Raw genomic sequence first — 14,311 nt, 5'->3', positions numbered from 1 at the left:
TTAATTATTTCTTTATATAAAAGTGATTTTTCCATTCTCATGTCCATATTGTTTTTCATTCACATTCGAATTTTTAAAAGCATTTACTCCATAATTCTTATTTCCTTCTCTTTATACCGTACCGACTCAATCAGGGCAGAGAGAATATTAAATATCTGTAGCGGAATTGTTTCGTCGGTAACCCAACAAAACAAAATCAATTAGTCACTCAAAATGTACTTAGATACGTTAACATATAATATCAATCAATCAATATACTTATACCTAACATTCCTATAATATAAACTTATTATAATCTTCATGTGAATTACTGGTTGGTCCAGTTCATGAACTTGACAAATATTATAAACCAAATGACGATAAGTTACATGTGATAGTTGTATATAATTTGTGTCCAATGACATACAATTTTGATGAATGCAAGAAAAAAGATGGAGGTGGGTCCATTATATTATTATTAGCCTACGTACTATTTAAGAATTTTAGAGTATTTTTTGGTTGATTGTCAATTCATCATTCATAATTTGATTAAGATGTGTATCGTGTTGTCCGTCTACATGTGCATGTCTCGTCTACCCTCATTGGAACCATTTTTTGGTATGGACCTCCCTTTACTATTCACTTTTCCGCTCGTCTTTTAAAACGGATATATCCAACTTTATAAGAGTATAAACCAGTCAAATAACATCACTTAGATCGACGGATAGAGTAAGTTTCTTACTATAGTAATCCTAGACATTACTTTTGTGTCACTAGGGTTGTGCGGTGTGCCGGGCCGATGCAAGCTGGGCTGGCAATTCATGGCCCAGGCCCGGCACTATATAGGGGGCGGGCTAGGGCAGTATCGGGCTTATTTTCTGGCCCGAACCGACCCATATAGTGTGTTTTTTTGTGTTTTTTCAATATATTACCAGGCTAGGCCGACAATCTACGGCAGCACTGGCCCGCCTCGAGTGAAGAGGCGGGTTGGGCTGGGCTGACACACGGGCTAGCTGGGCTAGAAAATAGCGGCCCACAAATGCAGGCTGGGCCGCACCATTTAACACTCCTATGTGTCATCTATCTTATTTGAGTCGTTTTAAGTTTTAAGGCAAATAGAATTTGTCTTGAAAACTAATATAGTAATCATTTATCTAAAACCAAAAAAATCGTTCATATCAAAAAATACACAAATTTTCATTTAAGACGGAGAGATATTCGTTTTAAGCTTAAGACAGATCAAATATATAAGTGACATACAATGTGGCCATTGATTTAATTGGCTACAGCTTAGAAAGGAAAGAGACGTTTACTGTTTTTCTACTAATTTTTCCAAAGATGGTTTAATGTTTATGCAACACTCTTTCAGCTTGCTTGTCTAGTTTGAGTTAACCAGGCTACATATGAGGATCATTGGCTACAAGTTTACTGTTTTGTATTTGGTGAAGTATTTGGAAAACGACATTGTTTATTTTATTTTTTTGGATCGGGAAACGGGAATTGAACAAGAAACGTTCGTAAATGTAAATCCCTTTACTAGATTATCCTAAAAATTTCATTTTCTTTTCACAAAATCTCATTGAAGACGCCACGTATCCGTCACTTTAGAGTGACGGATACCATTTCCTCTCACAAATGACCCAAATAGAGGAGAGAGGGAAACACATGGGGGTGCCCCCACCTTGTCCCCCTATCCGTTTTGTGAGTGGCATTACCCGTCACTTGCTCCGACCCGTCTTCAGCAAGACTAACTGTTTTCTTTTTGTTATGCACCTTAGGTTACGAGTTATATTTCATGTGAATATACAGAAAAAGTATCTATTAACAATATCATATCATAATTTATAAGTACCCATCTATAACAACAGTAAGTGGATTATACATCCGATGTATTACCATCAATTGCTTAGTTTTTGAGCATTACAATAAAGTTTTTGAGTTTTGTTTTAAAATTTCTGAGTTTTACTATAAAGTTTCTGAGTTCATTCAACTAGACATTAAGCTCAAAAAAATTATAATATAACTCAAAAACATTACATATAAGCTCAGTTAAATTTGAGTTTTTGACGGCAAAATATTAAAAGGTAACTTATAAACATTAAAAAGCTCAGAAAAAATACATATAAGCTCAAAAACTAATGAGGTCTGAGGTAGTATATCCGATGTATGTTCCTATTTCTCCTATAACAAGTGGATAGCATTACAACCAAGAATATCATAATTTATAAGTACCCTTTATTATCCCATAAATAACCTTGAAAATTTTTGTAGTCAATCTCTTTAAATACAGGGAAAAAAACATATTTTCGTTTACAAGACAATCTATCGGGAGAGAATTATTTTTGATGATGTTCGTTATGTCTACAGTTACCTACGGCTAAATGCGATTTTAATTGTGTCGTATTATGAAAGTTAGTGATCTTTATTGTTTTAATGAGTTGGGAAAAAAATATTCATTGTTATTGCTATATACAACAGTAACCTAATTTATTATTATATTCCTCGCACATATATGATCATCCAAAATATAAAACAGTAAGTCTCTTGAGAGACATGTTTCGAAAACATCAAGATTGGTATATTGGCATCATTATGGTGAAATCAATTTCATCATAACTATGATTGTTACAATGAATTAAGGGAATAGGGTACACAAGAGTGGTCAATAGGGCTCACTTGTCAATATGTGAAAAGGGTAAAAGACACGAAAAGATTCTCCAAAAAGAATAATTGGTTATACAAGCAAACTGGCAAAGGCTACATCCAGTCCGTCTAAGCGTCTTGCTTGTGAACCCTTTCTCACTTGCCCTTCCACGGGTGGTAATGGGACGAGACAGCTCGCGAGCAACTCGAGATCGGCTCGGTTAAAGCTCGGTCAAAGATCGGCTCGTGCGAGCTTGGCTCGGGCTCGGGCTCGGCTCGGGCTCGGGCTCGGCTCGAGAGCTTAACGAGTCAAACCGAGCAAAGGCTGGCTCGACTCGAAAAGCTGGCGAGCGGCTCGAACTTGTGTGATTACATAAGATATTGCTCATATTTTATAAAACTATTTTATCATGATTATATCTTCGTATCACACATATCAAATGTCTCGCTGATTTGCCAAATTTTTTTACGTATAACCTTCGAGCCTTGTTAATTAAAATATCGGAAGGAAAAAATAAACAATTTTATATAGGCTCGATTTGGGCTCGAGCTCTCAGCTCGTATTAAAGCTCGCAAACTTTATAACGAGCACATTTTTTTCAAATTTGGGTAAGCTCGAGATCGGCTCGAGCTCGAGTTTTGGTTCTTGAGCACAAGCCGAACAAAGCCAAGCTCGGATTTGGCTTGGCTCGTTAACAGCCTTTGGCTCCCACAATCCCACTTTCTTCTTTGTGTCATGTTATAAATTTATAACAGATTTTGTTCGTCACAAATGAAAATTTGGGTATCAAGAGAGATGAATATAACTACTCGTATGAAAGTAGGGAATTGGGAATGCAATTACTCGTACGTTTATACTCGGTACATATATGAGTGATAATTTCTAGTCTTTCTAGGAGGGTTGGCACTTGGGCAGCCATGCATAGGTTTGCTCAATAATTTGTAATAAATGTGAATTTTATTTGACGTCGGTGAGATCGATAATGTAAACTTGTAAAGCCATGCTTGCATGCCAAGAATTCTAATGAATAATTTCGTTAAGCTTGTCTAAGGTATTAGCCTATTAGATACTTCTACACATGAGAACGGTTTAAAATTCAAATTACTTGTATGATACAGTTATATTTACTTTTTATTTCAAATGAGCGCACTATATCATAGGTTATCGAATCCCCAACATCACGATTTGGGTAAGAACGCTCTTACAAGTCTTACCAACACTACTACGGAGTAATAATATGATATGGAGTACAATTTTACATGTAAGATCAACTTCATAGCAGTTTATTTGTAAACAATACTCCGTGCTTTGTAAATTAAAAAGAATAAAGGGATATTCTACATGGTACTCCTCAATTTTTCGACTTTCTACATGGTACCCCTACACTTTTTAAAACATACATGGTATCCCTAATTGTTGTCATTATTACTAAGTATACCCCTAAACTTTATTTTCCATCAATTAAACTCAGTTTTAGGCGTTAGGTAATGACTTGGACGCGTAACCAAACTTGTCATCTATTATCCCATGACATAATGACTCTATTGGGTTCAATATCCATCTCGATCCTAATATTTATTGATATATATGGGCTAAAAAGTTTTTGACGGAAAATTTATTGAATCCCTGCCAAATTATCACGTCCAAAGATGGATATTAAGCCTAATAGAGTCCTATGTCATGGGATGATAAATGTCAAGCTTGGTTAAGCATCCAAGTAATCACTTAACGCCAAAAACTGAGTTTAGTTGACGGAAAATAAAGTTTAGGGGTACACTTAGTGATAATGACAACAATTAGGGATACCATGTATGTTTTAATAAGTATAGGGGTACCATGTAGAAAGTCGAAAAATTGAGGGGTACCATGTAGAATATCCCAAGAATAAATGTTCTATAACATGTTGGGGAGTTACATAGTTTCACCGTTCACTTAGATTTCATACGTTTATTTAATATATCTGAGGTGTGTTTTAATGAAACGTATGGAATCTAGGTAAAACAAAGAAAGTAATTAAACTATCGGTTTTTTCTACTCGCAAATTTCTGAACATAAAATCTTATCAAAGCGCTGTTACACTACAAGACAAATATATTTTTCACTCAAAATTTCATTACTAGCTCCGCCCTTATTACATGTGGGTCTCCTATAATATTGTCTCATGCCAGGACTTTATTTCCTTACTATTCATGTTTTTGGCATTTTTAAGACTACTAGACCTCCGTATTGTTTGTATTTTGTAAGGATCAATCTATTTATCTCCAGCTTCAACTCCATTTCACACCCTTGAGAAATTTCTCTCAACTCTTAAGCTTGAAGGCCACTAGGCTTTAGGTTGGGTCACTTTCTCATCAATGTGCTAAAAATGTTCCCCCATTTATTTGATGAACAAAGAAATCACAAATTTTTATTGTAGACGGACACTATCCGTCTAAAGTTATAAACGGATAGTATCTCTCTCACAAAATGTGAGTGGATGGTGCGGGTGGGTGGGAAATGGATAGCTTCACTTGCCCTCCCACTTGCATTTTGTGAGAGGGTCACTATCCGTCTACAATTTTAGACGGATAGTGTACGTCTACAATGAGACGGATTGCAAAGAAATACTTCTTATGTCCTATACTCCGGCAGCATCAAATGTCTTTTTTACACTTTAAAATTTGTAAGATCGTTTTATCTAGCTGAAAAAACCGTTTGTGTAATGTGCGCACATTTTTGTTTCGGGACACGGAATCCCGAAAACCCGTGTATTAAACACTTCAATTTGAGCCGTTTGGGAGGCGTTCCGGGTTATGTTTCTTTTTCTCTCGATTTTTCTACCACGTGTTTGGGGTCGTTTAAGAAGCTATATTCGATTTCAACCTTAAATAACAATTATTAAACCATTTTTTTACACGTATCTGATTTTCACCCGAAACTGATTAATCGCATACGGACACCTTCAAATGTCCTTTATCGCACCTCAAAATTTGTGTAGCCGCTTCATCGGATCTAAGAAACCGTTCTTGTGATTTATAGACATTTTTGTTTTGGCACCCTGAAATCCCGAAAACCGTGTATTATACACTTCAATTTGAGTCGTTCGGGAGGCCGTGCCGGGTCATGTTTCTTTTTCTCCTAATTTTTCTACCACGTGTCTTGCATCGCTTCAGAAGTTACCCTATTCAATGTCAACCTTTAAATAACAATTATTAAACCATTGTTTTACAAGTATACGATTTTCGCCCTAAACTGGTTAATCGCATACCGACACCTTCAATATCCTTTATTGCACCTCAAAATTTGTGTAGCCGCTTTATCGTACCCAAGAAACCGTTCTTGTGATTTACGGACATTTTTGTTTCGGCACCCTGAAATCCTGAAAACCGTGTATTAGACGCTTCAATTTGAGCCGTTCGGGAGGCCGTGTCAGGGACGGGTCGTGTTTCTTTTTCTCCTGGTGTTCTACCACGTGTCTTGCGTCGCTTCATGAGTTACCCTATTCAATTTCAACCTTTAAATAACAATTATTAACCATTTTTTACGAATATCCGATTTTCGCTTGAAACTGGTTAATCGCATACCGACGCCTTCCAATGTCCTCCATTGCACCTCAAAATTTGTGTAGCTGGCCACTTTGTCGGACCCAAGAAACCGTTCTTGTGATTTACGAACATTTTTATTTCGGCACCCTGAAATTCTGAAAACCGTGTATTATACACCTCAATTTGAGCCGTTCGGGACGCCGTCTCGGGTCGTGCTTCTTTTTCTCCTGGTTTTTCTACCACGTGTCTTGCTTCGCGTCAGGAGTTACCCTATTCAATTTCAACCTTAAATAACAATTATTAAACCATTTTTTACGAATATCCAATTTTCACCCAAAACTGGTTAGTCGCATAGTGACACCTTCAAATGTCCTCTATTACACCTCAAAATTTGTGTAGCCGCTTTGTCGGACCCAATAAACCGTTCTTGTGATTTACGGATATTTTTGTTTCGCCGCCCTGGAATCCCAAAAACCGCATATTAGACACTTCAATTTGAGCCGTTCGTTAGGCGTATCGGGTCATGTTTCTTTTTCTCTTGATTTTTCTACTACGTGTCTAGGGCCACTTCAGGAGTTACCCTATTTAATTTCAACCTTAAATAACAATTATTAAACCTTTTTTTACGAGTATCCGATTTTCGCCCGAAAATGGTTAATCGCATATCGATACACTCAAATGTCCTCTATTGCACCTCAAATTTTGTGTAGCTGTTTTATCGGACCCAAGAAACCGTTCTTGTGATTTACGGACATTTTTGTTTCGGCACCCTAGAATCCCGAAAACTATGTATTAGACACTTCAATTCCAACCGCATTGTCGGCCACCTGCTACTTCGTGTTTGCTTCTTTGTATTTACTTTGATGCTTTGGACTTTGACTTGTTTTCAAGCCACAAGGTTTGCACACTTTTTAGCCCATTAGTTGGCATGTTTTCGGTCCAAGACACGAGAGTAAAAGTGTCCAAGTCGCTTCCTGAACTTGGAATGCAATCCTCGATCACAACACCTACACATTAAACCGGAATTGTGCAGAAATATATCCAAACAATGCAACCACTACTTTAATACATCATTGAGTTAAAATAACTATAAGTAACATAAGTTGGGGTTAAAGTAAGCTAAGAATTTGGTCAGTAAAGACATTGTAAACTCGTCAAATCACTTTGTGTCGCCGCTTTATCTTACTCGAGAAACCATCTGTGTGATTTACGAACTTTTTTTTCCGAGTCCCTGGAATCCCGAGAACCGTGTATTACTACACTTCAATTTGAGCTATTCGGGAGGCCGTGTCGGGCTTCTCTCGGTTTATCTACCACGTGTCTAGGATCACTTTAGGAATTATTCTATTTGATTTCAGCCCTCATTTTTAACGAGTATCCGATTTTCGCACGAGACTGGTTTATCGCATACCCGCGCCTCCAAGTGTTCTCTGTCGCTCCTCAAAACTTGTGCGACCGCTTTATCTGACCCGAGAAACCGAATGTGTGACTTACATACATTTTTCTTCTGGTTCCCTGCAATCCCGAAAACCATGTATTATACACTTTAATTTGAGCCGTTCGGGATGCCGTATCGGGTCATGTTTCTTTTTATCCTGATTTTTATACCATGTATCTAGGGTCACTGGCTCACTGCAGAAGGTACCCTATTCGATTTCAGCGTCAAATAACAGTAAACCTTTTTTAATGAGTCTCCGATTTTCGCTCACGACTAGTTTATCGAGTCTCCAATTTTCACTCACGACTGGTTTATCGCACGCTAGCACTACCTATAATAATTAGTTATTTGTTTTCATTTTGAAGCGTATTATTGAAAGAGTATTTGATCGAGTATATTTTGTGGGGGTGACGAGCATAAGAAAATGGTAAATGTAAACTCTACCCCCCTGCGTATTTGGATCAAGTGACTTCAAATAATAAATATAGTCTTTTATCCACCGATCCACCACCATGACCACCACAAACGCCCACGGCCCACATACACTAGGCATCCTGAAACCAAACCCATGGTAGGCGACGCCTACCCACTGACACCAGCTTCTCATTCAAACGAACCCAGCCACCTACCAGTCGTTTTTCTGTTTGCTTCTTTCTGGTTTCTGTGAGCTCATTTATTACTAAAGTTGAAAATAAAGAAATAGAATGCAGAAAGAATTTGGGTGATCTCAATTGAAGACCAACTCTGTAATACACACAGGCATTTGTAATGTAGACAAGTTGTTGGAGGCCCAGGGAGGGCATCTCGTGTCCTCGCTATCTTCTTTATTTACCACATTAGTTATATGAAGATCAACAGCAACCGAGCAAGCAATGATGCGGAAAGCACGATATGTTAGAGGCCTGGCAGCATTATGAGGCAAAGACGATCGACCATGGTCATCAGCAGATCACCATACAACTTTTGATCAATCTTATTCAATAAGCTTATTTCAAACATGATGAAACAATACAATAAGTGTAGGAAGAATATCTTCCATGTCAGTCATACGGCGCCTGAACATGTAGAGCAAAAATGGCCCATTCTGGACATGCAGAAGGTTTATCAAAATTGTCCAAGAGGAAAATCGAAAATTCTATAAGGTCAAGGGAAGCTTGCTCTCTTCCATTGTAACAAAAATGAGTCTTCTTATGCCACGTAATGAAGAAATAATGTGGCAGTCAAAATACTATATGGTAATAATTATTTCCACTTGCACCATACCGTGATCAACTATTAGTTGACAACATCGAGGACCAGCTTACGAGACTTGATAACAGACCATTTCAATCGACGGTAGTATGCAGCTTGAAGTAATGCCAATGAAAGTACAAATATCCATTTGAATCCCATCTGGATCAAAAGTTCAAATCAGATAATCTGGTCGTTAAACCCAGACAAAACAAACCAAATTAAAGATGAACGAGAAATTTTAGTTAAAACTCACGAGTTTCCTTTCTTCCATCTCTGGTTCTGCTGCCCATGACAAGAATGACACAACATCTTTGCCCATCTGCATCAGTAGTAACAGGTTAGCTTCATTTATGTGACGTTTTACCATATTACAGTTGTGCTGTATTGGCCTAGAGAAAGGCACTCATGAGCGACAATTAATTCGTCTCATTTGATATATTATCTTGGAACAGTGTACTGTATTGGCGCCTATGAAAAGCAATTGAAATTCTGGGTAGATGAAAATGTGTACCTGCGCCTCAGTTGCAGGAACGCCATCTTCATATTCAACAGCACCATCATTGAGCATTTTAGGCATTGCAATTGCGCCCCCAGGGAAGTAAGGATTGTAGTGTAATCCTTCTCGAATCTATGATCACCATCAGAGCAACACCAAAATAAATGACTGAAACATAAATCAGAACATTCAAGGCACAAGAGTAAGAATAAAGCAACAAGGCCTAATCTCGGTCATTTGCAATAAATACAGCCAATGTTGCCCCAATACAGTTATCGTAGCTCTTAAAAATCTTGATAACTCAGTTGTGATGCAGCGTCATGACCAATATATAATGCCATGTTATTAACAAATCCTATTTAGATTAGATGAGGGAAAGAAGGATAGAGATAAAGTGCACTAAGGGGAGTGGAAATGTAACCTATCTTGATGTAAAAATAACTGTTCAAGCTCTACACTAAATCGTTCACATGTGCACACCATTATTAGTAAATCTAGATAAACTAAAATATAGTCACTTATATGCCATTGATCTCTCCTTCATATCTGCCAAAAATGATCCATAACAGAACAATCGTTGTGATTACACCACCACAAATATAAGACCCAAAAAAAAAAAAAAAAAAAAAAAAAAAAGAAAACGTCAATAAAGAATTTTTTACTCTAAATATGTCACAAAAAACAGTTGACAGTAAGAAAGATGTGGCCTTTCAGAAAAACAAACAAGACAAACTTTGATACTCCATTTCAAAGAGTTCTAACCATTTATTTTGGCATGTTGATGGGAATGATAGTAAGACATATTATGTGAAGAAATAAGAGGCAATTGGCTGGTGATTTAACCTAAATTCCTTTAAGTTAACTCTCCCTAGTCCCTCCCCAACCAACCCTCATACCCACACCTACCCTTGGCAACCGCCGCACCAACCTTAACAATCCCAATACCAACACTATCATTCCCATCCCGACCCTAATAACCTGACTTCCCCAACCCTTGACATCCTGATCACCCAAGTGGGTGGTGAATGGTAGATCTAGATCCAAGAATAAGCCAACCGACATAAAAAGAGGGCATAGAGACGACCACGGCCAATAAGAAAGAGAGAAAGATGATTGATGAGAGAGAGGGGAGGGAAGCCCGGAGAAGGTGGTCTAGCTTGGATGACACTAGTGGTTTCTGGTAAGTTTGAGGAGGCCATTGATAGTAGGTTGAGGCAGTAAGTTTTGGAGTGGTCAGAGGTGGGGCCTTGCGTTGGTCAGGTGAGGAGAGAGGACTTGGATTATTAGGTGGGTTAATTATTAGGAGAGTGGGTCCATTATTAAGTGAGTGGATTAGTGGTTAAGGACATGGTTTACTTGCCTATGAGAATTTAAGCTTGAGGTTTACTAATGGCATCTTCCGTAATCTTGCAAATTTTATTTTTTTCAAAACCCAAGCCATATTAGGAAAGAAAAGAAACAGGAAGAACACTTAAAATTTCCGTAATATAGGAAACTACAAAAGTGGGAAGACCATGGTGAATAGAAGTACCAAAAACTCTTTTAGATAAATCTTAGATTAACTTTAGAAAATATGATACTCCCTCTGTCCATAATACTGTTCTTACATTTCAAACTATGTTGGGGGAATTTTGATAAGTAAGAGAACTATTGCTGAACATAGGAGTACTTAACATCCATGAAAAACTACAAACTATCACATTAAAACCTCAACCCACTTCCAGAAATTCGCTGTCAAGGAAGATAATGTTTAAACCATCAGCTCCTTGGAATTTATAATAAGCCTAATTACAACCTAACACCAGCATGTCTAGCATCGGTGTGTGTATTAACCGGCAACAGGCAAACAAGAGTACAATACTTCCAAAACATACAACTGTCCTTAACTAAATTGCATTAAAGAAATATGTTTCCAAAATTAGAAAGTATGTTAAGTGAGATTACTAACCGAAACACCAGCAGGTGGATCACGGTAGCCCGTTAGCAGAGCAAATACATAGTTCTGACCATTGTGGCGTGCCTGAAATAGTAGAAAGATGGGATAACCCATTACCATTAACAGCCATCAAACAAAGACTTAAAATGGTCAAAGAGAAATCGACCAAGAGTAATATACCTTGGTGATAAGGCTCAGATCAGGAGGATAGGCCCCACCATTAGCAAACCTAGCAGCTGATTCATTGGGATATGGCTCGGGAAATCGATCACTTAGCTTACCAGGACGAGTGAACATCTCACCTTCATCATTAGGTCCATCAGTCACCTCAATCTCAGCAGCCATAGCTTTTACCTCATCCTCAGTGTATGCCACGCCAACAAGATCACGGTATGAAACCAAAGACATTGAGTGGCATGAGGCACAAACTTGTTGGTACACTTGGTGTCCACGGCGAATCCTGAAATTCAGACACCAACATGGTCAAGCCACCACACAAACACCATTAAGTTTATACTGAAGAAGTGATAGGAAACTCACGAAGCATGATCGTATGAGCTCAAAATGCCACTGTGGGGCCAAGGGTAATCTGGGGCTGCAAGGCCATGTTCAGCCTCATCTGCGGATGCTACGGTGGCAAAACTCAAAATCCCCGTGACACCGGCTCCAAGGAGAGCAATTGCCTTCAAGGCTTTCACGCCAGCAGATCCACTAGTATCTGGATCTTTTGATACAGCAGATGATAATACTGGAAATGCCTGAACAGACAGCGCACCGACCACAATGTAAGGAACACTGAATTCCGCTAGCGGTAAATGATCATTATATTTCTTTGACATACTACCCAAATACCCAGTGATGAATTGCTGACAATCGTACATTTCAATAGAAGTAATACAAAAGAGTGTTATTCACAAGATTCCAAGTATATGAGGATACAAACAGATAGAACGACAACAGCCCAATATGTGTTACTTTAATCACATATCAAGAAACTTCATTAATGCCTACAAGGCAACAAAACAAAGGCCTTAAGTGACCAGCAATAGGTGAACCTTGAACCTATATGGGTCAAAATAGGGTGAAGACGTACATCAACACGAAATCTAGCATTAGGAGCATCACAAGTACATGGTCAGGAGTAACTCGTATGGACCCAAATAAATAAAAAATAGAGAAAATTCATAACTCCCATCTTTTCTAATTTTTTTCCTCGATAGATTTCCGCCAAAACTCCCACCAATAGCCCATTTATAGTAAAACAAAAGACACATTTTCGTCTGTATTAATCATCAATGCTCTTCCCTTTTACCAAAAGTCATGTTTGGTCAAAATAAAGATATTTCACAAATTCGCCAAGAAATGACACTTATTTTGGTGAAAATGTGCTTTTGGAGTGAGTTTTAGATAAAATGCCTAGAAAAATTAAGAGGTCTCTAAAAAAAAAAAAGATGCGGGTTTTAGAAAAGTGGTATACAAAAGGTGGGAGATACGAGTTTCTGAAAAACATGGGTTGGTAAACGTAACTTGCAAAAAAAAAATAGCATGCAACCATTACGAAATCCATGCTAATGTATAATATGAAAAATTTAGCATTACCATTAGGTCTATGAAACTAAAATCCCTGTTAATAGAAATATGTAATATTGTAATATTTCCCGTTCCAAGAAAGTCAACCAACCAAACTTATCACTGTAACTATGTCCACTACAGAAACATCAAAGTTTAAGTTTCCACGACATCAAAGAAAGGCAACACAACCTAGACTGAAGCCTTTAAGCTCCGAGGACTCTCAATCAAGTTCTCGCACTCACATCGTGTGCATGAGCATGTCACAATATATAGACAACGAACATATACACAACTGCTAATAACCAGCCTTACACATTCAACAAAAATCACAAATTAGATACTCCATGCCAAAGACACTAAAATCCATTAAGCCAGTGCAGACTACTCCCTTCATCTCAATCGTTTGTTTACCTATTTCATTCTTTGTGTGAGGAGTATTTTAATCAAAGGTAAACAAACGATTGGGACGAAGGTAATAACAGGAACAATAGCTCATTCATTATACAAAATGACAATGAAAACAAACAATAAATCCCATTGAGATAATGAGATATATATCTCCCTGATAAGAATCATGTTAACTGTCAAACAAACAGTAATTACCATCGTATGCGTAAAACCTAGACACCTTAATACAAACAAATAATCCAATAATCACTAATCAAAATCAAAAATTCAACCAAAAGTAAACTAAAATTATTACCGCGGATTGAGAATGGAGATTCCGCTTAAGAAGAAGGTGAATTAATCTACCTCCAGCCATTAATCGACTGAAAAAATAATTACACAAACACGTAATTAATCATACGATAAATGAACAATTAGATCAGGGAGTGTACGATTAAATGCGCGAATTTTAGAAAACCCTAAATCAATCGATGAAAGATTTGCATAGATAATAGATCGGAAATACAAATTTAAATTGAAAAGGTGAAAAATTACCAGAAAAATGCGGCAGTGCGGTGGTTGAATAGAGGAAAGCAGTGGTGGTCGGAGATTTGGGGAGTAAATCAATGGGAATAGTGTTGAATGTTTTAATGAACGGATTTAAATGGTGGTGGACCGTGGACTCGTGTGATGGCCCGTAATTTGACATGGGACTATATATGTATCGTGATATCCCGTGTTAATTAATTATCGACATTTTTACTAATGTTGTGAATATTGGTTATATGGTGTTTTTTTAACGTGTACCCTAAAGCCACACATTAATATTAGTAAGAGATTTTCATCAAATATAAACTCATTTTTAGCATAATTAGTGAGAATTTCTTACAAATCTTACCACATTTAGATTATTAATGTGTGTCTTAAGGGTACACGTTAGAAAAATCCTAATAATAAGGGCAATAAGTCTCCCTATAAACGGTTAGTACTTATGACTTTTCACAGCTTTTTTTTTTTTTAGCATTACTTAAATCGGGTGTGAGACGTCACAACTCACGAATAAGAATTTCTGGTTTTTTGGGTCGAAAGCGAGTTATAGTTA

At 37.5% G+C, this 14,311-nt stretch overlaps 1 protein-coding gene across 2 annotated transcripts; it reads right to left on the bottom strand.

The window, feature by feature from the left end:
* Positions 1 to 8,546: 8,546 nt before the first annotated feature.
* On the bottom strand, positions 8,547 to 13,918 carry LOC141652646 (cytochrome c1-2, heme protein, mitochondrial). Of its 2 annotated transcripts, XM_074460197.1 has the most exons (8): positions 13,765 to 13,918; positions 13,526 to 13,592; positions 11,791 to 12,008; positions 11,431 to 11,710; positions 11,263 to 11,334; positions 9,330 to 9,446; positions 9,072 to 9,137; positions 8,547 to 8,977 (listed from the first exon to the last, which is right to left on the bottom strand). In XM_074460197.1, exons 2-8 carry the CDS (start codon positions 13,583 to 13,585, stop codon positions 8,861 to 8,863), a joined length of 930 nt encoding a protein of 309 aa, XP_074316298.1. In that variant the 5' UTR covers positions 13,586 to 13,592; positions 13,765 to 13,918; the 3' UTR covers positions 8,547 to 8,860. The 2 variants fall into 2 exon arrangements, with proteins under 2 accessions (XP_074316298.1, XP_074316297.1); XM_074460196.1 differs by lacking the exons at positions 13,526 to 13,592; positions 13,765 to 13,918 and having other exon boundaries at positions 11,791 to 12,146.
* Between the last annotated feature and the right edge of the window lie 393 nt (positions 13,919 to 14,311).

Source organism: Silene latifolia, chromosome 4 (genome assembly GCF_048544455.1).
Source record: "Silene latifolia isolate original U9 population chromosome 4, ASM4854445v1, whole genome shotgun sequence".
Taxonomy (NCBI): Eukaryota; Viridiplantae; Streptophyta; class Magnoliopsida; order Caryophyllales; family Caryophyllaceae; genus Silene; species Silene latifolia.
The sequence above is the reverse complement of the archived record's forward strand: the minus strand, read 5'-3'. Positions and strand labels throughout refer to the sequence as shown.